General features: G+C 36.9%; 1 protein-coding gene and 1 long non-coding RNA gene across 5 annotated transcripts in view; one reads left to right on the top strand and one right to left on the bottom strand.

Annotated features, from left to right (window-relative positions):
* LOC310632646 overlaps positions 1-22,093 on the bottom strand; it is a 1,302,393-nt gene that overhangs the window by 1,079,224 nt on the left and 201,076 nt on the right. The gene's annotated exons all lie outside the window — the stretch shown is intronic.
* Positions 1,361-21,064, top strand: MMUT (methylmalonyl-CoA mutase). Of its 4 annotated transcripts, XM_083349947.1 has the most exons (14): positions 1,391-1,577; positions 2,253-2,306; positions 2,713-3,134; positions 4,147-4,514; positions 4,610-4,767; positions 6,348-6,519; positions 7,751-7,999; positions 8,743-8,854; positions 12,468-12,583; positions 14,900-15,015; positions 16,707-16,838; positions 19,379-19,526; positions 19,758-19,925; positions 20,707-21,064. In XM_083349947.1, the coding sequence occupies exons 3-14, from the start codon at positions 2,756-2,758 to the stop codon at positions 20,833-20,835; spliced, it is 2,247 nt and encodes a 748-aa protein (XP_083206073.1). In that variant the 5' UTR covers positions 1,391-1,577; positions 2,253-2,306; positions 2,713-2,755; the 3' UTR covers positions 20,836-21,064. The 4 variants fall into 4 exon arrangements, with proteins under 4 accessions (XP_083206075.1, XP_083206072.1, XP_083206073.1 ...); XM_083349949.1 differs by lacking the exons at positions 1,391-1,577; positions 2,253-2,306 and adding an exon at positions 1,361-1,378; XM_083349946.1 differs by lacking the exon at positions 2,253-2,306 and having other exon boundaries at positions 1,371-1,577.

Raw genomic sequence — 22,093 nt, 5'->3', positions numbered from 1 at the left:
AACTAAATTAGAAGGTGGAAGTAGTAAAAAAAAGAATAAAAAGGACTAGGAAGAGAAAATATTTCATTCCAATGAAATGCAACCAACTTAATTAACTACATTTGATGACCAATGAGACCAAGCTGGCAAGACTTGAAAACCTTATCAATACATTACAGGGACATTAATAAGCAAGGAAAGGATATGTAATGTAACATATAATGTATATTATAATGCATAATATAGCATAGTACGTAATGTGAATCTTTGCTGCCCAAATGCCCCTGATTACCCTAGGCCAGGTCCCCAATCTTTTGGACACCAGGGACCAGTTTCACAGAGAAAGGTTTTTCCGCGGACCAGAAGGGGCATGCTTTTGCCTGCATCCTGCACATGGGGCTTTGCTTGTTTGCAAGGCTTGCGGCGGCCTGGTGCCAGTCCATGGATAGGGGATGGGGACCCCTGCCCTAGATTGTATGTTTGGCATTTCATTGCCCTTTGTCCTCACTACTTCCAATGATATTAATGGTGTCATCAGGAATAGGATCCTCCATCACTCAGAGCCATTTAGGGGGTCCAGAAACATAGTCAGCTCTATAAAGCAAAGACCCTAGAGTCTTGTGTAGCCTTGTTAACCATGGGTTATCTTTGACAACATTCTGAAAGGGCTTGAAAATCTGGCTCTGCCAATTGGCCCAGGCCACGATGGGATTGCTGGAGGTGGCTAATGGACTAAAAGAAGATTCTACTACTATCCAGTGCGTGCCTTGCTCTCTTCCTCATTATGTTTGTCAATTATGAGATTAATTTTAATGCTAATATTTGTTATTTTAATGTTTTATTCTGTTGGCTTTTAATTATTGCAAGTCGCCTGGAGTCGGCTCTTGGCGAGATGGGAGGTATATACATTTCATAATAAAATAAAATATTAGAAACCCTTTTGCTTTATTCAGCCAAACATGGCAAAGCACTTTGGCTTAACATGTCCTGTGAATACGGTCCCTTAGGACCGAGATTTCAATCCCCACATAAACCCGTTAGCTTTTCAGACATCACACGACTCTCTTCTCGTGAACGTGTGAAAATGCTAAAGGGAGTACCGTATATTGCAATTCATCCTACAGAAGAAACCCCCGTGGACTCTTCTTCCTCCAGAACTCCCTACTGAAATGCCGGTTGTTATAATACAGGCTACCTACGTATTTCGGAACTCACCGTTTTTATTCATACGATCGCTCCCTCTCCAAGATTGACCGCTCGCGCGAATTCAAAAATCGCGGGCTCTCTTGAGTTTTCGCCCCCTCCCAGACGTCGTGCGCAGGCGTTAAGGAAGGGCAATTGCGCTTGCGTGTTTTCAACGCAACAGCGCCTGCGCAGAGAAGTCGATCTTCCTCCTCTTGTAAGGTGGTGGCGTCGTTTAGTTAGTGGGTATTGTTTGGGAAGCTACAAGTGCTGATTGACGTAGCTTAGCCGGGTTGTTGTTGTTTTTTAAGCTAACACACGGAGTCTCAAACCAGTTAGGCCAATTCGACTTTTGCGGACTGCGTAAACCCAGCTTGTACGGTGCTTTGTTTATTGTATCGCGGTTCCCGAGAAGAGTAGGTTAATTCTAGAAATTATAGATAAGTTTCTATGGGTCAGTGTGCCGTCTGAACACAGCTTGTGATTTGGTTGGTGTTAGTTCACTTTGACGTAGGAGTCTATTCTCCTATCTCGGAGCTACCACCACTCTTGCCCATCTTCCTCTTTTGCAAGGAAGTGTCTTTGGGCATATATATGTATATGTATATGTATATGTATGGCTTTTTTTGTTATAGAATGCCCAGAACGGTGTTCTGCCACCTTTTTTGGATGGAACCTTGTAGGGTAGGCAAGGCAGGTTGTATGACGTGTGTGAGTTCCAGCACTTTTTTTTTTACAAAAAAAAACAGTGTAATATGTGTGTGTGTGTGTATATACAGACACACACACAGATATACACACACACACGTATGTATGTATGTATGTATGTTTTGGAAATAATATTAGACAATCAAATGATGCAGACCTATACATTTGCCCTGTCGGGGACTGGGAGAGTATGAATGCAAGTCTCTTAAGCGCCAAAACTCCTCATTTACCTTATAAAATATGAGGTACCATTTATACTCAAAATTGACACATTCTACTTTTTTGATGTTTGTTCAAAAGTTTGATGCCTTTTGTTAAAGTCATCATGAGTTTATTATTTTACTGTTTTATTACTAACTTACTGTATATTTCTCTCACCACAGGAAGCCTAAGACAATTCTTCCCTGTGGCGTTTTGTACTGAGGTCACCTGTTAAGGTGAACAGTTTTAAATGAAACCAGATACTTTTTTCTTTCTTTGTTCCTTCCATATTCTGATAGGCGGAGATATCAAGTAGCTTGCTTGATAGCTCTGAATGCTTGCTATGTTCCTGGTTCTTCCTGGCCCTTTTATGCTCACAATCTGTTAAGATTATTTGGAGGCATGCTACAACTGAATTGCATTTAGGTTCTGAGTTGTCAACATGAGAAAAAAGACAGTGTGGAAAAAGAAATTTGAAAGTTGTTTTGAAATTAGAATTTCAGAAGTCTGTAAATCACAACTTGTTTTTCTTCCCATTAAACAAAATGGATGCATCTAAGTTTTACATGGGAGTATATAAAAGGAAGAGCTACTTTTTTGGGCTTCTTAAAACTAACTAATTGTGTCATTAATTTTATCCAGTTCTTGGAACACAGGCGCATCTTCACAACTATTTCAGTAGAAAATGTTACGGGTCAAGAATGGACTTCTGCATCATTGGCCCTTATGTTGCAGGAAAGAAACAAGTCTCCCTCCCCTCCAATCAAATTGGCGTTTGCTGCATCAGCATGTACTCCACCCTGAATGGGCTGCTATGGCTAAAAAGCAGCTAAAGGGCAAAAGCCCTGAAGAGTTGATATGGCACACTCCAGAGGGAATTATCATCAAACCACTGTATTCTACACGTGATACAGCAGGTTTTCCTGAAGAATTACCTGGAGTAAAGCCCTTCACTAGAGGTCCTTATCCTACCATGTATACATACAGGCCTTGGACCATCCGCCAATATGCTGGCTTCAGTACTGTGGAGGAAAGCAACAAGTTTTACAAAGATAACATCAAGGGTGAGATGTGTTCCTTAGGGATTGGGCATTAGGGACAATGCTCTGATTGTAATCAGATATTTTTGTACATGTAAGTCAGTCTTAACTTCTAAATCAGGAGTGTCAAACTGCCGGCCCGCAGGCTGGACGCATCATCCAGAAGCCACGCCCACCCCATTGTCGGCAATGGCAAAACAGTCCTGATACGTCTCGTGACGTCACTTGACGTCGCAAGTTTGACATGTCTGTTCTAGATGAATCCCTGCAGTTTTTGTGGCCATGTTTTTAAAAGTTTCTGTACCTTTTTTCTAGAGCTGAAACTGGCTGGCCCAAAGTCACCTAGCTCTCTTCATGTCTAAGCAGGACTATAACTCACGGTCTCCCAATTGCTAGCCAGATGCCCTTAACCACTAAATCACATTGGCTTTCAGTTGTAATTATGTTTACTTAATTTGTTTACATATATTTATATGTAATTAATATCAGAAATAAGTTGCTTAGGTATTAATAGCACCCTGTCAGGATGATCATATATAGCATTCAGTTTACATTTGTTTTTGTAAGTACTTGCTCAGAAGAGATGCAGTTTATTTCATTAGAAAGACTGAGAAGTATTGAATATTTTCTCTGCTCAACAATAAATTGCTCAACTGCAGTCCTGTAAATACATAATATGAAATCTGTTTAAATTTTTAAGATAGATTACTTTCATTAATAAAATTGCTTACAAAAATAGAAACAGGAAGAGTAGTTCTGCTACAACAAATAGCCCTCTGTGCTAACTCAGAATGTGTACTGGACAATTGGGGATCCTTTGATGAAAATTGAGGGGCTGCAAGGTGAAACAAAGCCTTGTGCAATTGGACCCTTGCTTGTGCAACACTGAATTCTTCCCTAAGTTTTAAGATGATTCCTTTGTATCGTTTTGAACAACTAATACCCCCTGTTCAGTCAAATTCCATCCAACAAAGATGAAGATACAACTGTATACGTCATTTTATATTTTTACTAAATTATTAATTTCATTTTCAAGCTGGTCAGCAGGGTTTATCCGTCGCATTTGATTTAGCAACTCATCGTGGTTATGACTCAGATAATCCTCGAGTTCGGGGTGATGTTGGAATGGCTGGAGTTGCCATTGACACAGTAGAAGATACTAAGATTCTTTTTGATGGAATTCCCTTGGAGAAAATGTCTGTTTCAATGACAATGAATGGGGCGGTAATTCCTATCTTAGCTACGTTCATTGTTACTGGAGAAGAACAAGGAGTACCTCAATCCAAGCTGACAGGGACAATACAAAATGATATACTGAAGGAATTCATGGTTCGAAATACATACATTTTCCCACCAGAACCATCAATGCGAATAATTGCTGACATCTTCCAATACACATCAAAGGTATTGTTTAGTTTTATTTGCTTTAGTTGCCACATGGTTATGTGTATAAGGATTAGTGTTTGTTACAGAACAAATTTGTACATATTTTCTTACAGCACATGCCAAAATTTAATTCTATTTCTATCAGTGGATACCATATGCAAGAGGCTGGAGCTGATGCCATTTTGGAGTTAGCATATACAATAGCTGATGGCTTGGAGTACTGCAGAACTGGACTTAAAGCTGGTCTCACCATTGATGAATTTGCACCAAGGTACATGAATTCAAAGGGATGCGGTGGCTCAGTGGGTTAGGAGGCTAACATTGTCGATCAGAAGGTCGGCAGTTTGGCGGGTTGAATCCCGAGTGCCGCGTAACAGTGAGCGCCTGTTACTCGTCCCAGCTTCTGCCAACCTAGCAGTTAAAAAGCACGTAAAAATGCAAGTAGAAAAATAGGGACCACTATGGTGGGAAGGTAACAGCGTTCCGTGCGCCTTTGGCGTCTAGTCATGCCGGCCACATGACCACGGAGACATCCTCGGACAAGCGCTGGCTCTTCGGCTTTGAAACGGAGATGAGCACCGGCCCCTAGAGTCGAAAACGACTAGCACGCATGTGCGGGGCAACCTTTACCTTACTTTACATGAATTCAGATTGGGGGGCAGGGTGGTGGTGGTGGCTTCTTCTCTATCCTCAGGATCAAGGTATATATTGTGGATTGAGCTGTTTCATTCCATAGTTTTATAATGGATTGTTCTTATAGTTGTGTGATTTTCTTGCCTTTCAGATAAATTAGGTAAGTGATCAAAAGTGTTTTTGAATCATTCTTTTTTAGTATTAATACAGTCCTGAAGGTAGAGATAAAAGTTCTAAAAGTTGCATTCAATTTAATTCTAGTTATCATCTTGATTTGTGCCCATTTAGAACAAGAGAATGATGTAACAGAATATTTATTCATCTAGTTTGGAGGTATGCTTGGTTACTAGGTTAGTAAATAGAGGAACACTAGGTACTTCGGACATTTGAAATTCTAGTGAGGGAACAGATTTTGGCCTATACTTTGTGACTTTGAAGCCATTTTATCTGTGTGGAAACATATCACCCTTTTCAATCCATCTTTCTATGAGTATAAAAGAACCTTGTTTCAAATCTGGTCTGTTTATGTAGTTTTGGTTGAGTAGTGGGGGGAGATAAAGAAGGTACGTTTTTTTTCTCATTGGTTATCTGGATTAAAATAAAATAAAACAACCACATTAGAAGGTACTATTTTCTATTCTATTAAGAATGCTGTAGGTCACAGGTGTCAAACTTGATTGCGTCACGTGACATATCGTGATGTATCGCAACGTTTTTGCCTTTGCGGAGCCAGGGTGGACATGGCCTGCACGTGGCCGCCAGTTTGACATCTGCTGTAGGTTGATATTTTAAAAAAATTTGGCATCTCACTAAAATACTTCCTATCAGGATTCTCAGTGCATGAATAGCCCAATAAGATATAATTATTAACTTTAAAAGAAGGTATATATTTGTTCATGGCTTAATGACATTTGTAGGTGAGAGAGTTTGGAATATTATACTACTAGTTTAAATTAAGACATTAATGAAATCTCTGCTTTCACTATGGACTATGTATAATTTTCATCTCTCTGAATATATAGTATTTCTTGTTCTTATGTAGAAAAAGCCTGGTTTATAGGTCATGATTCAGTGACCTTTTAGTAAATTGCCTGTGATTTTACTAGCTTAAAGAAATGGAAGATTCTTTTTAAAATTTTAAATTGAACTATGTTGTTTATTTAAAATACAGGTTTTATATTATCATTTTAGATATGATCCTAAGTTATTTTATTGCAGGCTTTCTTTCTTCTGGGGAATTGGTATGAACTTCTATATGGAAATAGCTAAATTAAGAGCTGGGAGACGGCTTTGGGCTCACTTAATAGAAAAAATGTTTCAGCCCAAGGACACCAAATCACTTCTCCTTCGAGCTCATTGTCAGACTTCAGGATGGTCACTAACTGAGCAGGTACAAGTCAGAATATCAGTTATGAGTACATGCCAATTTTAAAGAAGTAAATAGAGTATATTATATTATAATTATATTATAATTATTATATTATATTTATATTATATTACATTATATTATATTATATTATTATATTATGTTATTATTATTATATTAATATTATTATATTATATTATATTGTATTATATTATATTATATTATATTATATTATATTATATTTATTATATTACATTACATTACATTATATTTATTATATTATAATATTATATTATATTATATTTATTATATTATATTATATTACATTACATTACATTACATTACATTACATTATATTATATTATAAACATACTGCTTTTCCGAAGGTGCTTTTCTTTAGAACTTAAGTAGAAATACATTCATTTCATACCCCCAAACCACCAATGCTGAATTTTGGGGAAGCTAAGGACAAGAAGAGATGGGGAAGTTTGGTTTCTGGAATTTGCAGCTTAATGGCTGGAAAAAAAAAGTTAAGGCATTACTCTCCACAAGCATTTTATTTTTTTCATCCATCATTAAAGCTTTGCCTGGATTTCCCTGTAGCCTATTTATTCTGTGTTTGTGGGTGTGTTACATCATAATACATATTTTTATTTGATTAAAATGTTATAAATTAAGAAAGAGAATTTAGGCACTCAGTAGTGTTAGAACTGTTCAGATTATACAAAAGTGTTTTGCATTAGTGAGAGAAGCATCTATCCTTAAAATCTTAAAGTAGCTACAGTCTTTGACACCAGTAATGATCATTGATTTGAAGGCTGTCAGTTGCTTCTCTGCCGATCTTAGCATTAGTATTGCCTGAATATGTAGAGATTCACAGACAACCAGAGAGTTTTGAAGCTTCTGCTTGAATTTTCCAGAGAATGTGATATCTTTAATACTCCAAGAAGGAATGCTTTCTTTATGCTAATATACTTTTTGAATTGCTTCTCTTGAAAATTATGTACAGATTTAGTAGATATGTTTTAAGCCAGCCAAGTGGCAATAGAACATTTAGTTTGGAATACACACACAGAGAGGGGGGGAAGTAATATTATTTTTATTGGTATATTTTTCAATCGTTTCCAGGGCATAACTGATATCAAAGTCTAATTCGATAATATTACTTAGTACATTGCTATGTTTAAAAGATAACATGCATTCCTCTCCACCAGTTTCATTTTTTTATAAAGTAATGCTATGATTTTTATGTTAGGATCCTTACAATAACATTATCCGCACCACAGTTGAAGCAATGGCAGCTGTGTTTGGTGGTACCCAGTCCTTGCATACAAATTCATTTGATGAAGCTTTAGGACTGCCAACTGTGAAAAGTGCACGAATTGCAAGGAATACACAGATAATAATACAAGAAGAATCTGGCATACCGAAAGTTGCTGATCCGTGGGGTGGTTCATTTCTAATGGAATCTCTTACCAATGATGTTTATGAAGCCGCTTTAAAGGTGCTGGTAATCTTTTATATGAGCTCAGAAAAAAATACTAGGTCGCTTGTATTATCAATATTGATTTATTGCCTCTTTAAAAGCTATGTAGATTCCTATTTACCCAACAAAACAAAACAAAAACCCAAAGTGATCAGCTAGCATTACTTTTTCAGTGATGAGTCAGCAGATAGCTATGTATAAATCCACGTAGTTTTCTTAGCAACATTTTCAGAAGTAGTTTGCCATTTTCTTCCTAGGACCAAAAAGGAGTGCAACTGGGCCAAGTTACTCCAACTGGCTTCATGCCTAAAGTGCTACTATAACTCATGTTCTCCCAAGCTTTAGGCCAAATAGAAGACAGGTTTGTGGATTAAGAGAAAAACCAGTTAAGTCTAAGTTAAGAATATAAACTTTATAATAAGGAATACTAAATATGTTGAATTTAGGAGTTTGCAGCTTAGGTCTAAGGAAAACAATCATAAGGTGGTAAGGGTATTGAAAATAGGTTAGGTGTGTACCATTTGTAGAATAACTTTTTAAGTTCTTTCATTTTGAATTTGAGCTAATTTTAAACTATCATGGGACATCAATCATTTTAAAAATTAGGAAATGTATTTTCTTATATTATCTACTTGTTTGTAAAGAGGGTTCTTATTTATTACTTTTGGGTAACTAATTTTTCTGTAGTAGAGAGCCTAAATATTAAATATTATATTAGGCAACAAGCACACTTATAATCATTAACAACTTTTCTTTGTTAGCTCATCAATGAGATTGAGGAGATGGGTGGAATGGCCAGAGCTGTAGCTGAAGGAATACCAAAACTTCACATTGAAGAATGTGCTGCTCGAAGACAAGCCAGGATTGATTCTGGTAAGAAAACCAGAATTATTTATTCTTCAAACTTGTAAGCATTTAAAAAGTCTTCTCTTACCTCACTGAAGCTGAGATACGAATAACAAGTTGCACATGAATAATAAGAATTTGATTCCAATTTTCTGTAAGTTTTTAAATTCTGTTCCAGAATAAGTTTAAAAGAATAAAGAAGTTGAAGCTTTTCAGCCACATTGCCAAAAGAAGAGCATTGGAACATTGCCTTGGTTTTGCATGAAGACTGCTGTTACCGTATTTTCCGGCGTATAAGATGACTGGGCGTATAAGACTGCCCCCTACATTTCCGGTTAAATTATAGTGTTTGGGCTATACTCGCCGTATAAGACTACCCCTCTTCCAACGCACACCAAATAAAAATTAAAAAACATCAGATTTGATTTTAATATGGTAATTTTAATTCAAATGCTTATGACATGCAGGTACTTAGTAGGAAAACTGTCACTTATAAACATAAGGCTGTTTGTCATCAAACATGTAAACATAAAACAGTGCAAGTGGATTAAACTTTAATAATAATAATAATAATAATAATAATAATAATAATAATAATAATAATAATAAGAAGAAGAAGAAGAAGAAGAAGAAGAAGAAGAAGAAGAAGTTGGAAGGGACCTTGGAGGTCATCTAGTCCAACCCCCTGCTAAGGCAGGAAACCCTATACCATTTCAGACAAATGGCTGTCCAGTCTCTTCTTAAAAACTTCCAGTGTTGGAGCATTCACCACTTCTGGAGGCAGGTTGTTCCACTGGTTAATTGTTCTAACTGTCAGGAAGTTTCTCCTTAGTTCTAAGTTTCTTCTCTCCTTGACTAGTTTCCATCCATTGCTTCTTGTCCTGGTTTCAGGTGCTTTGGAGAATAGCTTGGCTCCCTCTTCTTTGTGGCAGCCCCTGAGATATTGGATCACTGCTATCGTGTCACCCCTCACCCTTCTCTTCGTTAAACTACACATACCCAATTCCAGTAACCGTTTCCTATTTTCCTAATTCACTTTTTCACTTTTCCTAATTCACTCTAAAGCTTTCCCTGCGCAGAGCCTTAAGTAACACCAGCTGCCTGCAATTAGTGCAGGTTCTTATCACACCAGGCTCAAGGTTGAGTCAGCCTTCCATCCTTCCGAGGTAGGTAAAATGAGGACTCAGATTGTTGGGAGCAATAAGCTGACTTTGTAATAATGCTGCTTGTGGGGGGGGGGGGGTGAAAGCTCTAATAAGCTGGCATATACATAGAATAAAGGCTATTGCTAAGCACATTGATTTGTGCTTTAAATTGTAAACCGCCCTGAGTCTTCGGAGAAGGGCGGGATATAAATGGGATTTTAAAAAAAAAGACCAAATGGGAGATCCGCTCCAGGTTTTCCAGCCAGCCCGCCCAGTTCCTGAGTCAAATGTGTCCTTAGAGCTAAGCAGCTGCTCTGGCTAGCATTCCCCACGTGCCTTTCAAGTTGCTCTTGCATTCCCCACCTGCCTACAGCTGCTCTTCAACTTTAGAAGGAAAGACGCCCAGACCCCAGCCTGTAAAAAATCAGACTGCAGCTTCTACTCCAATTGGTCCCGCTTTCCCTGCGCAGACTAAATGGAAGATCCGCTCCAGGTTTTCCAGCCAGCCCTGCCCCTAAAGTTTCAGCACCCGGCGTATAAGACGACCCCTGACTTTTGAGAAGATTTTCATGGGTTAAAAAGTCGTCTTATACGCCGGAAACTACGGTAGTTTTGCATGACCAAGGAGACGATTTATGCTCGTCAAGCAGTCTTTTAAAACAGAATAATAAAAAGACTGCTGTCTCCCACCTCTATCCTCAAATCTCTTGGACAGACCAAAGCTTTAAGTTCACTTAAATAATTATTTGGATCCTTTTATGCTCAGCAGTTTATTAAGACATAAGTGTAAAAAACAATCGTAAGTCACTTTTTTCCGTGCTGTTGTAGCTCTGAACAGACACTAAGTAAACGGTAATAAATTGAAGATATCTGTAATTGTTAAACTTCTTCACACTCATTTTTTTTATTATAAACTTATAATTCAATTTCAGAGTAAAGCTAGTTGCTCTTGAAAATGAACCCTGAAATCCAAACCAAAAAAGTAACAAATTCATGAATTGCATTTATTATTATTAAATTATTGAGTAATTCATGATATTATATCTGACATTCATTTTGATTTAAGAAATTTCAGACTTCTTAATAAACCATTGCAAAATTTCAGCTTTACAGAACAATTTTAGAAAGCTAAGTGTATATGTGGCAAAATCTGCCCACCCAGTCCTAGCAAAGCCAACTGAAATGCAACATAGAGATTCTCCCATCAGTACGTAAACTGTGAGAATTCTGAATCCACAATTATTTCCATAGACACATAATAACCACATAAATGTTTGTATATTTTTAAAAAAGATTCTATTACTTTCATCTTTAAGATATAATTTGTAAAGTTTATTTTATATAAAGAAAGTGCAAAATAATGTTGCTTTAGTACATAAAGAAATGATAAGATAATTCAATTTATAATATTGTATACATACAGTATTGGAGAAAAAAAGGAGTACTATTGATCTAGGTCAGACGTGTCAAACTTGCGACGTCACATGACGTCGCACGACGTATCGGAGCTTTTTCCCCATTGCCGGCAATGGGGTAGGCGCGGTTTCGTTGCGACGCGTCCAGCCCGCGGGCCGGCAGTTTGACTCCCCTGATCTAGGTTATAAAAAACAGGAACTCTGTACTTTACCATATCAGAGACATTTTCTGCGTATTTTCTCTAAATGTCTATTCAATATAATAGGCATTTTTTTATAAAACCAGATTGTGCAAGATTGTTGATCAAAGGTAATATCATCTGCAGTTTATGTGCTAGGGATATAGTCAATACTTTTGCATCAGCTTTTAACTAGGAAACTAGATATTAACTTGTACAATGAATCAAATCTTTTCCAGCCTTCAAAATCACATTTTTATAGGCTTCAGTGAGAACAGCCAGAAAAAAACTTATTTAAAAGGCATCATTTTAGTAGATTAGTGCAGAAAACTAATTATGCATCTTATATGGGAGCTCGTGCTTAGAGATTTAATGGTCTCTATTATTTCTTGGTGATAATTAAATTATTCTTTAAGATTTGTAATTTCAAAAAGAAAATTTATAAAATTGCAATAGAATTGTCTCAACTGCATACACAATATAGTTTTAGTTTAACAAATCAAAATATGCACTGAAAGATTAATGGAGCAAAGCAAAGAGTCACGAATAAGGTTTGCTTTCGCTGCAAAAAATATTCTCAGGTGCTGCTATTAGAGAAAACATGAACTGATTAGTGACAGATCAGGGCCCTATTTCTAATTAATTATTGTAATTCAACGTTCAATTATCGTAAAATGTTGCATGTTTTACACTTCAAGCATAGATGTCTGAAAGCGTGTTATGAAGGGACGTACGGTACATTGGAATATCTCAGCTTCTCTATGTGTGTCTGTGTGTAAAAGCTATTTTGTATGGAATATGTACAATTTGAACTGATTTCACTTTGTGAGTTGATTTCAGCTGACTTCAGATACAGGATAACAAAAAATATTTTTTTAAAAAAATATTTCGAAACTAACAGGATCAGAAGTCATTGTTGGAGTAAACAAGTACCAGTTAGAAAAAGAAGAGTCTGTTGAAGTTTTGGCAATTGATAATACATCAGTCCGTAACAAACAGATTGAGAAGCTGATAAAGGTAAATGCTGTGCAGATTTTTTAAGAAGAGAAGAAAAAAGGATGTTTTATTTTTCATAACAAGAACTGAGCAGTGCTTAGGAATAGGGTTATGGTCAAATTACTCAGCAACAGATGAGGTTTTTTTAAAAAGAATGCTTCATAGTCCTTTTAAAGAGTGCTTTATATGAACTATCTTAATCTCTTCCAAATTCGTGGCTGAGCTTTGTGTGGGAGATTTCTAGTGCAATCTCTTAGCCCCAGCTATTACAGCTCTGGTCTTTTCTACAGAAGTTTCCAAATGTTCAAATCCTAGAAAGACTGTAAATGTTTGGAATTTGAAACTCTACAGTGCAGGTTTATAGTAAATACATGCAAAAAACGTTTTCCCTTCACCATAATCCCAAGAGTGTTGTTTATACATATTTCATGTTATTTCATGTATAATAATCACACATACAACTTGAAATAAGCAGCTTTTCAGTAGTGATGTTTGTTCCTTGTTTTGCTAAAGGCTTCGCTATGAACATCTTAAAGCACTACATTTTCTAGTTTTAAAATCAATTTTATAAATATCGGAAATGTTTGTAAATATCCTATAACGCTTTAGCAGATGAACTAATGAATAATTGTGGGAGACTGGCTTATTTTGGACCATTTAAATCTGACCTCAAAGTTATAAACATTTGAGACATTTTATCTGCTTTGGGGTTTTTTCCCCATTTTATTTACCTTGACCCTAACAGGCAACTAAAACTGATCTTCAAGAACTAGTATAGGGAATTGCTTAAATAGCTTAATAAATTATTGTGCAAGGACTGAACTATGTTTTGGATGTTTGAACTTATTCTGAAGGCAGGAGAACAAACCAATAACACTCCATTTTTTCATAGAAATTCGCTTTGAAGAATATGGCTGCATAATTCATGAAATAAACCTTAACTTTTAGCCATCAAAGAGCTGTGGTGATAGTGGTTAGAATGCAGTATTGCAGGCTAATTCTGTTGACTGCCGGCTGTTGGCAGTTTGATCCTCACCGGCTCAAGTTTGACTCAGCCTTCCATCCTTCTAAGGTCAATGAAATGAGGAGCCTGATTGTTAGGGGCAATATGCTGATTCTGTAAACCACTTAGAGAGAACTGTGTCTAAATCACTTAGAGAGAACTATGTCTAAATGTTATTGCTATCTGTAATATAGCTTTATACAAAAGCAGAGCTTAGTTTAAAGCAGACATGTCAAACTCGTGATGTTGCACGACGTATTGGAGCTTTTTCCCCATTGCTGGCAATGGGGTGGGCGTGGTTTCATCATGACATGTCCAGCCTACGGGCCGGTAGTTTGACCCCCTTGGTTTAAAGCAAAAACTCAGAACAACTCTAAAAATTTAGTTTCATTAACCATAGAAACTGGGAATTGCCTGCTTACTATACCCAGATTTGGAAATATATATCTCAGCCCATTTCATGGGAGCTTGTTATTTTTTGTGAAAAGTTGATAGGTAGTGGTCAGGATTCACAATACACCTCACATATAGTATTTTACAAAGTTAAAATGAATGATTATAAGTGCTGGGAAATCATGTGATTTGTTTTTTTAAATTGATAAATAGACATGCTACAAATGATTTTAATGCATTATACACAAAGAAAATTAATATTTTGAAGATGGATGGCTTTGATTTTAGAAATAGTAATAGGCCTAAAATGAGGCAGGTTAAGAATCTCAGAATTTATACCTGATTTGCTACCATTCATTTAGTAACCATTCAAAATTACAATGGCACTGAAAAAGTGAGTTATGACCATTTTTCACACTGATGACCATTGCAGCATCCCCATGGTCACATGATTAAAATTCAGCTGCCTGGCAACTGGTTCATACTTACGATAGTTGCAATGTCCTGAGGTCATGTAATCACAATTTGCAAATTCTGACAAGCAGAGTCAATGGGGCAGCTGAATTCATTTAACAACTGTGTTAACAGCTGCAATGATTCACTTAACAATTGTGGCAAAAAAGATGATAAATTGGGGCAAAACTCAATAACTATCTTGGTCAGCAGTGGAAATTTTGAGCACAATTGTGGTTGTAATTCAAGGACTACCAATATTTAGCAGTTTAAGAGCAGCTGATTTGCAAACCTATCAGTCTTTCTTAAGTCTGTGATTGCGACTAAATTGCTTGGCTTCAAAACCCAGTTTCAGATATACACATTTTGTAACTGAGATGGCTCAATATGTCTTTTTTCATCAACAGTTATTTGAGGAAAAGTCAGGATGGAATGTGCTGTAATTAATAGTGTACAATATTACTTTTCTTTCATGCTTCTCCTTAAAGGTGAAAGCTTGCAGAGATGAAGTAGCAGCCCAAAAGTGTCTCACTGCTTTAACTGAATGTGCGGCTACAAGCCAAGGTAACTTGCTGGCCCTGGCAGTAGAAGCAGCACGTGCAAGGTAGGTGGAAAGGATTGCACACATTTTTTTTTAAATTCCATTTCTATCCCGCCCTTCTCCGAAGACTCAGGGTGGCTTACAAGCTTAGCAGTAGCCTTCATTCTATGTATATGCCTGCTTATTAGGGCTTTCGCCCCCCCCCCCAAGCGGCATTATTACAAAGTCAGCTTAATTGCCCCCAACAATCTGGGTCCTCATTTTACCTACCTCGGAAGGATGGAAGGCTGAGTCAACCTTGAGCCTGGTGGGATGCGAACCTGCACTAATTGCAGGCAGCTGGTGTTACTTAAGGAGGCATTAGCCCACTGCTCCACCAAGGCTCAATTACATTTATCAAATAACTAAATGGACTTTAGAGCTACTCTTTTGGTTCATAATGGAGTTGTGTACTTGACAAGCACAGTGCCTCCCTGCACTCAATCTGCAAAGCAACACTTGAGGCTCACCCAAGGTTTTCGTGGTATGAAGGAGCATAAAGAAAAATTACTAAAATACCTTGGAATACCCAGCATGTCCATTGCTTCCAGAAATATATACAGTAAAGATTACTATAGAACTGAAGAAGCTTCTTGGATGAGAAGTGAAACATCTCATCCAAGACCAGTTGCCTTTTGGGGGAAAAACACATTTGGAATAAGCATGACCTGGATGACTGAGAATTTCCATAGACAGAAGAATTTGGTCTAGTGGTTAAGGCACCAGGCTAGATTTGGTAGCTGGATGTGCTAAAACCTAGCTTTAATTTATTCACCTGTAATTCTGAGTGCCTGCCACCATGTTGACGTGAAAGCCTACACAACAATTGTTAAAAGCCTATATACTGAGTTGAAAAATTGATACAATCACATATCCGAATCATACTATCCATTGTAATGCATTCCACTAAAAACAGTATATTTGTTTTTTGTATTTCACTTCAAAAACAGTTCTCCCTGAGGGGTATTTAATGCCATACAACTGAACTAGGAGCCAGTGTGGTTTAACAGTTAAGGTGTGGATTAACAGCAGAAATCAGTCCTCATCCAAAGCTCACTGAGTGACCATAGGGCAATTATCCATCAGCCCAACCTACCTCATGGGGTTGTTTATTTCAGGAGGGGGAGATGGGAGCACAGTATATTACCCTGCACTTTGAACAAAAATCTTTACCTTAAAAGATTATGCATACATATGTAAGCTATTATAATTTAAAATATTGAACTGCAGAACATATAATATAAATATGCTATTCCTACAGCTTACTGCTACAGCAGGGGTGTCAAACTCAATTTCATTGAGGGCCGCTTCAGCATTGCAATTGCCCTCAGGGAGACGGGTGGGTATGGCCAGGGTGGGCGTGGCCTACTGGGTGGGCGTGGCTAGAGTGCATATAGCCTACTGGGTGGGCATGGCCAACTCTACATCATTCGCATCAAGGGTGCCTATGGGGGCCTGGGCACGAGTGGGACAGATCTGAGGGTCTCTGGGCCAAGGCCAAGGCAGTGAGGGCCATTCCCTCACTGTTTCCAGGATGGCTTCGCGGGCCACATGAAACCACTTCGCGGGCCGGATCCGGCCCCCGGGCCTTGTGCTTGACATGTCTGTGCTACAGAACAAGAACACAGCTTTTGCTAATGTTGGTGTTACATTTTGATAGTTTATACCTCTTCAAAAGAAATAAATCTAATGTATTGATTGCACACTTGCTTCAGATGTACAGTTGGCGAAATAACAGATGCAATGAAAAAGGTGTTTGGTGAGCACAGAGCCAGCGATCGCATGGTGAGTGGCGCATATCGTCAGGAATTTGGAGAGAGTGACGAGATTACTCAAGCCATCAGCAGGTAAGATGTGTACTCTTTTCCTATGTGTTTGTATGTCTTTATTTTCCAAGAGTTCAAATTCTCTACAGGTAGTCCGACTTACGACTGGTTGCTTAGGAAAACAAAAGACAAATCCTAAAAAGAACTTAAAACCCAGTTATAACCAACGGCCACCCCCCATGATCTCATGATTGCATGTTGGTGGTTGGCAACCTGCCCATATATATGGCTGCTTAGCAGCATGACAATGATTTGTGACTTTTTTTACTTGAAAATAGTGTTTAATTCGTTTCCAACAAAAAATGGCTAAAATTGGCTTACTTAACAGCCACATTTAATTAGCAATCATGGAATTTGCTTAATGACCACTGCAAGAAGTCATAAAATTGAGCACGGTCACATGGTGACGCACTTAATGATTGGCACAACTTATGGTTGTATGTTGAGCAGGCCCTGTATTTTAGCTTAGGTCTTATATTTTTTGTCTTCATTGTTAAATTAGGAGGTTGCTTTCTCTGTTTTCCATTCTTTAAGCCAGTTATATTTCTTTAGTAAATGTAATTCTTTCAAATATTTTAAGATCCACTAATACCTTTAAAGCCTTTTATCTTTCCATATCTAAAGATTTTTAATGTTTCTATGTAGGGACTCCACATTAGTGTTTTTTTTTAAGGTAAAGGTAAAGGTTCCCCCGCACAAGCGTGCTAGTCGTTTCCGACTCTAGGGGCTGGTGCTCATCTCCATTTCAAAGCCGAAGAGCCAGCGCTTGTCCAAGGACATCTCTGTGGTCATGTGGCCGGCACGGCTAGATGCCTAAGGCGCACGGAATGCTGTTACCTTCCCACCGTAGTGGTCCCTATTTTTCTACTTGCATTTTTACGTGCTTTCGAACTGCTAGGTTGGCAGAAGCTGGGACGAGTAACAGGCGCTCACTCTGTTACGCAGCACTCGGGATTCGACCCACCAAACTGCCGATCTTCTGATCGACAAGCTCAGCGTCCTAACCCGCTGAGCCACCACGTCCCTGTTTTTTTGTTTTTTTTTAGTTTGTTTAATAATTCAAGTTCATTTAATCTATCATTTCCCTAATGAGATTTGACAATATTTTGAAATAAAAAATTAGCAAATAAGTATATGTATGATTTGTAAAAAATGTTTTCTTAATTTTCAGTTTCAAAACTAAATTGATATGCACATGTAATTTTATTCTCATAGTATTTACACAAATCAAAGTTATGTCTGTACATTGGAAATGATAACTGTGGCTTCCGGGATGTGTGCAACATGATCTGTGTGTCCCTTTGTTTCCTTAAAGCCTTCTTCTTTTTTCTGCTTACATATTCACTAGATTTGCTTTATCAGCTTTCTTCCTCTGCCTTTCATCTGTTTCCCTCAATTTTTTATCCTATTCTTTCTGCACTTTTCCGTAATGTCTATACCCAATCCTTTACCTCTTCTTCTTCCCTTTTCTTTTGCTTTATTATTTATTTATATTCTACCTTTATTACTTTCATAAGTAACTCAAGGCAGTGAACAGGACCTAATACTCCTTCCTTATCCTACGTTCCCCACAACAACAGTCCTGTGAAGTATACTGAGCTGAGATACTGCCCTAAAGTCACCCAGCCAGCTTTCAGGTCTAAAGTGGGATTAGAACTCAGTATCCAGGTTTCAAGCTTGGTACCTTAACAGCTAGAGTAATCTGGATTTATTTCTTTGTTCCAAAAGAACAGAAACCCTCAACAATTTTTATATTCATTAGTTGAAAAATCTATTCCCTTTACTGCTGCCTTAATAGTGATACAATTCTGCACTATTTATAAAATGCACAAGGCTGCCCAACAATAACTTTGGATGGGAAATATTAGTAAAAAACAAAGAATGAAAACCTAACCAATATAAAATCAATGCAACAAACTATATAATACACACATAGTTGGAGCTAGAAATAGCAAACCCTGTTTTCTTTTTTCTTAAGAGGGGACCTGTAGGTAGTCCTTGACTTAAAACAGTTCATTGAGTGACCATCTGAAGTTACAATGGCCCTGGAAAAAGTGATTTGTGACTGTTTTTCAGTTTTACAACTGTTGCGGCATATTCATGGTCACATGATCAAAATTCAAACCCTTGGCAACTGACTCATTTATGACGGTTATAGTAGGGTAATGCAATAAGTTTGCGATCTTCTGACAAGCAAAGTCAATGGGAAACCTTAGCCATGTTACTAACTGAATGATGCAGTGATTCATTTAACAACAAAGTTTGTAAAATGGGGCTAAATTCACTTAACAATTGTCTCGCTTAAAACAGAAATTTGGCTCAATTATGGTAGTAAGTCGAGGTCTACCTACACTTATGTTGAAAATATGTGTACAAGGAAGAAAATAATCATTAAAAATTCAAAAATATATCATTTAAAATCTTGTTCTCATCTTTTGCAATGCAGCATATGTGGTCCTCGCAATAGTGCACCCCCAATTTGCATCTTTTTTTTTTCTTGGACTAACAATGAACATGTTTAGTGGTTCTGTAGTACTCTGTCTGCTATTTTTTTTTTTTAGAGTTAACAGTTTTCTGGAACGGGAAGGTCGTAGACCACGTCTTTTGGTTGCTAAAATGGGCCAGGATGGTCATGACAGAGGAGCCAAAGTAATTGCTACAGGATTTGCTGACCTTGGTTTTGATGTAGATATAGGTCCACTGTTCCAGGTATTCAACCTTTTAACTGTTTCCATGCTTGCTTTCTGATTGAATCAGTCTATTTTCTGTCCCACCCAAGTAACTCGAAAATGTCAAAGAAATAAATTTTAAAAAGGAATTTAGAAAAAAAGATCCAGTTTACTGCAGTAGTTCATACAGTGTTTTATTTCTGTTGTTATATATGAAAAATACACAAATTGTTAATTTTTACATGTTCTTTATTTGCTATTTCTTGCTTAGACACCCCTTGAAGTGGCCCAGCAGGCTGTAGATGCTGATGTGCACTGTGTAGGCGTGAGCACACTAGCTGCCGGTCACAAAACTCTTGTTCCTGAACTCATTAAGCAGCTAAATAGCCTTGGCCGCCCAGATATTCTTGTCATGTGTGGAGGCGTCATCCCTCCTCAGGTATTGAGTACCATACATTGCACATCTCAGGACACAGACTAATTGTGAGATTATTCAGTTCCTTTTGTTAGCTTTAGATCTGGGGTGGTGGGTTTGTGGTGGTTTTTACATTTTTCTATCTTTTTCATTTCTTAAAATATGTTAACATCATTCAAGGTGTTTTTTTCCATCTACTGTATCTTGTTAAATAATCAACGTTAAGAATCTGATGTTAAATATTTTCAAAATACTAAATGTACAAAATAGATCCAGCTACAGAACGACCTCTCACATTAATTAAATTACTTAGAAAAATACTTTGCAGTTACATAGTTGGGAAAACATATCTTTGAGTACAAAATCTTCTAAGTCAACAGTGTACACATACGGTAGATCATGTTTAAATATATATGAACAAAGAAACTAATCTAAAACTGTACTGAATATAAAGCCTTTTTTTAATTTTTTCCTTGGAGCATTTTTTATTTTAATAGCTGTGGACATCCCTGTGGAGGAGGTAATATGCACTTTTCTGAGGATTTTTAATTTTAGATTAGTACATGCTTAGAGATTGCAGATTTCTCAAGCAGTGCACACTCACTATTGCTATGCAGACTGAGTGAATTTGAAATAAGAGCATTAATGTTCTAGCCCATAGATAGTGTATTATTGACAGTTTCCCACTTGCTGCCATCTTAGCAGGCCACCATGAAACTGTCAGCTTGCAGTACATCTTCTACAGAATTTTATTAGCAAAATCTTATTTATATATGTTGATCTGTCTTTTTCTCTCCCTGAATAGGATTATGACTACCTGTATGACTCTGGTGTTTCCAATATATTTGGCCCAGGAACTCGAATCCCTAAAGCAGCTGTCCAGGTTCTTGATGATATTGAAAAATGTCTGGATAAGAGGCAGCAATTACTATAAACTACTATCATTTAATAATTCATTCTGCATATGTACACATATGTACAGATTTATCATATGAATATATGATTAATTGCAAGGAAAATGATCAATTTAAATCAGCTTCACTGCCTGATATTGTGTTGTGCTTTCTAAGAAAGTTGAAAATGCATGTGGGGTTAAGCATAAAACATTTTATGAATGGGTATGTATAAAAATTTATCAATAAAATCAAAATGGCTCAATAAAACGTCAAGTGAATGTTTAAATAGCTTTTGCACAGAAGACGTTTCAGATATATATACTAGCAGCTTTATTTTACAAAACAATTTAAACAATAAATTGTAAAATAAAGCTGCTGGAATTGAATAGAAAGGCAACATCTCAAATATATTCAAATTTAACTGTTAAACGTTTGACACAAATATGTCCTTGGAATAGTTTATACAATGTGATGGAAACTTTTTTTGATGTAACATGAGCAATATCACATAAATATTCATGTGAATGTTAGTCCTTATATGTTAATGAGACGCAGCCCCATAGAGACATTATTTTTAAAAGTTGTTAGTGTTTTAATTGTACTATAGTTTTTCAATTGTAAGCCGCCCAGTTATTGATTGAACTGGGCAGCTATAGAGAATGAATGAATGAACTAATGAACTACGATACCACAATCTGTAAGAAACCAATTATTGGAAGTCTTCAGGAGTTCAACACAGAAGAGATGTATTGCCTAACACCTGCTATAATATAAAATTTTTAATCATGATTTATCGAATAGGTCTCAGTTGTCTTAAGTTTACATTAATTCATGAATAATGACTTAATAAACCTGTGCTCGAATGTGTACATACGCAAAATAAAATGGAAGAAACTGCATGATTTAAGAATATATCACAGAGTACTTGTAAAAAAACTTTTTGTTGCTGCAACAAAAGGAAGCTATTTTTAGCATGCTTATAATTTTGGAGATCTTCATAAGCTTTCACACAGAAAGGCTATACAGGTGAAACTCGAAAAAGTAGAATATCGTGCAAAAGTTCATTTATTTCAGTAATGCAACTTAAAAGGGGAAACTAATATATGAGATAGACTCATTACATGCAAAGCAAGATAGTTTAAGCCATGATTTGTCATAATTGTGATGATTATGGCGTACAGCTCATGAAAACCCCAAATCCACAATCTCAGAAAATTAGAATATTACATGCAATCAATAAAACAAGGAGTGTACATAGAACAATATCGGACCTCTGAAAAGTATAAGCATGCATAT

This window comes from Vipera ursinii (genome assembly GCF_947247035.1).
Source record: "Vipera ursinii genome assembly, chromosome: 1".
Taxonomy (NCBI): Eukaryota; Metazoa; Chordata; class Lepidosauria; order Squamata; family Viperidae; genus Vipera; species Vipera ursinii.
This window is presented reverse-complemented; position numbering and strand designations above follow the sequence as displayed.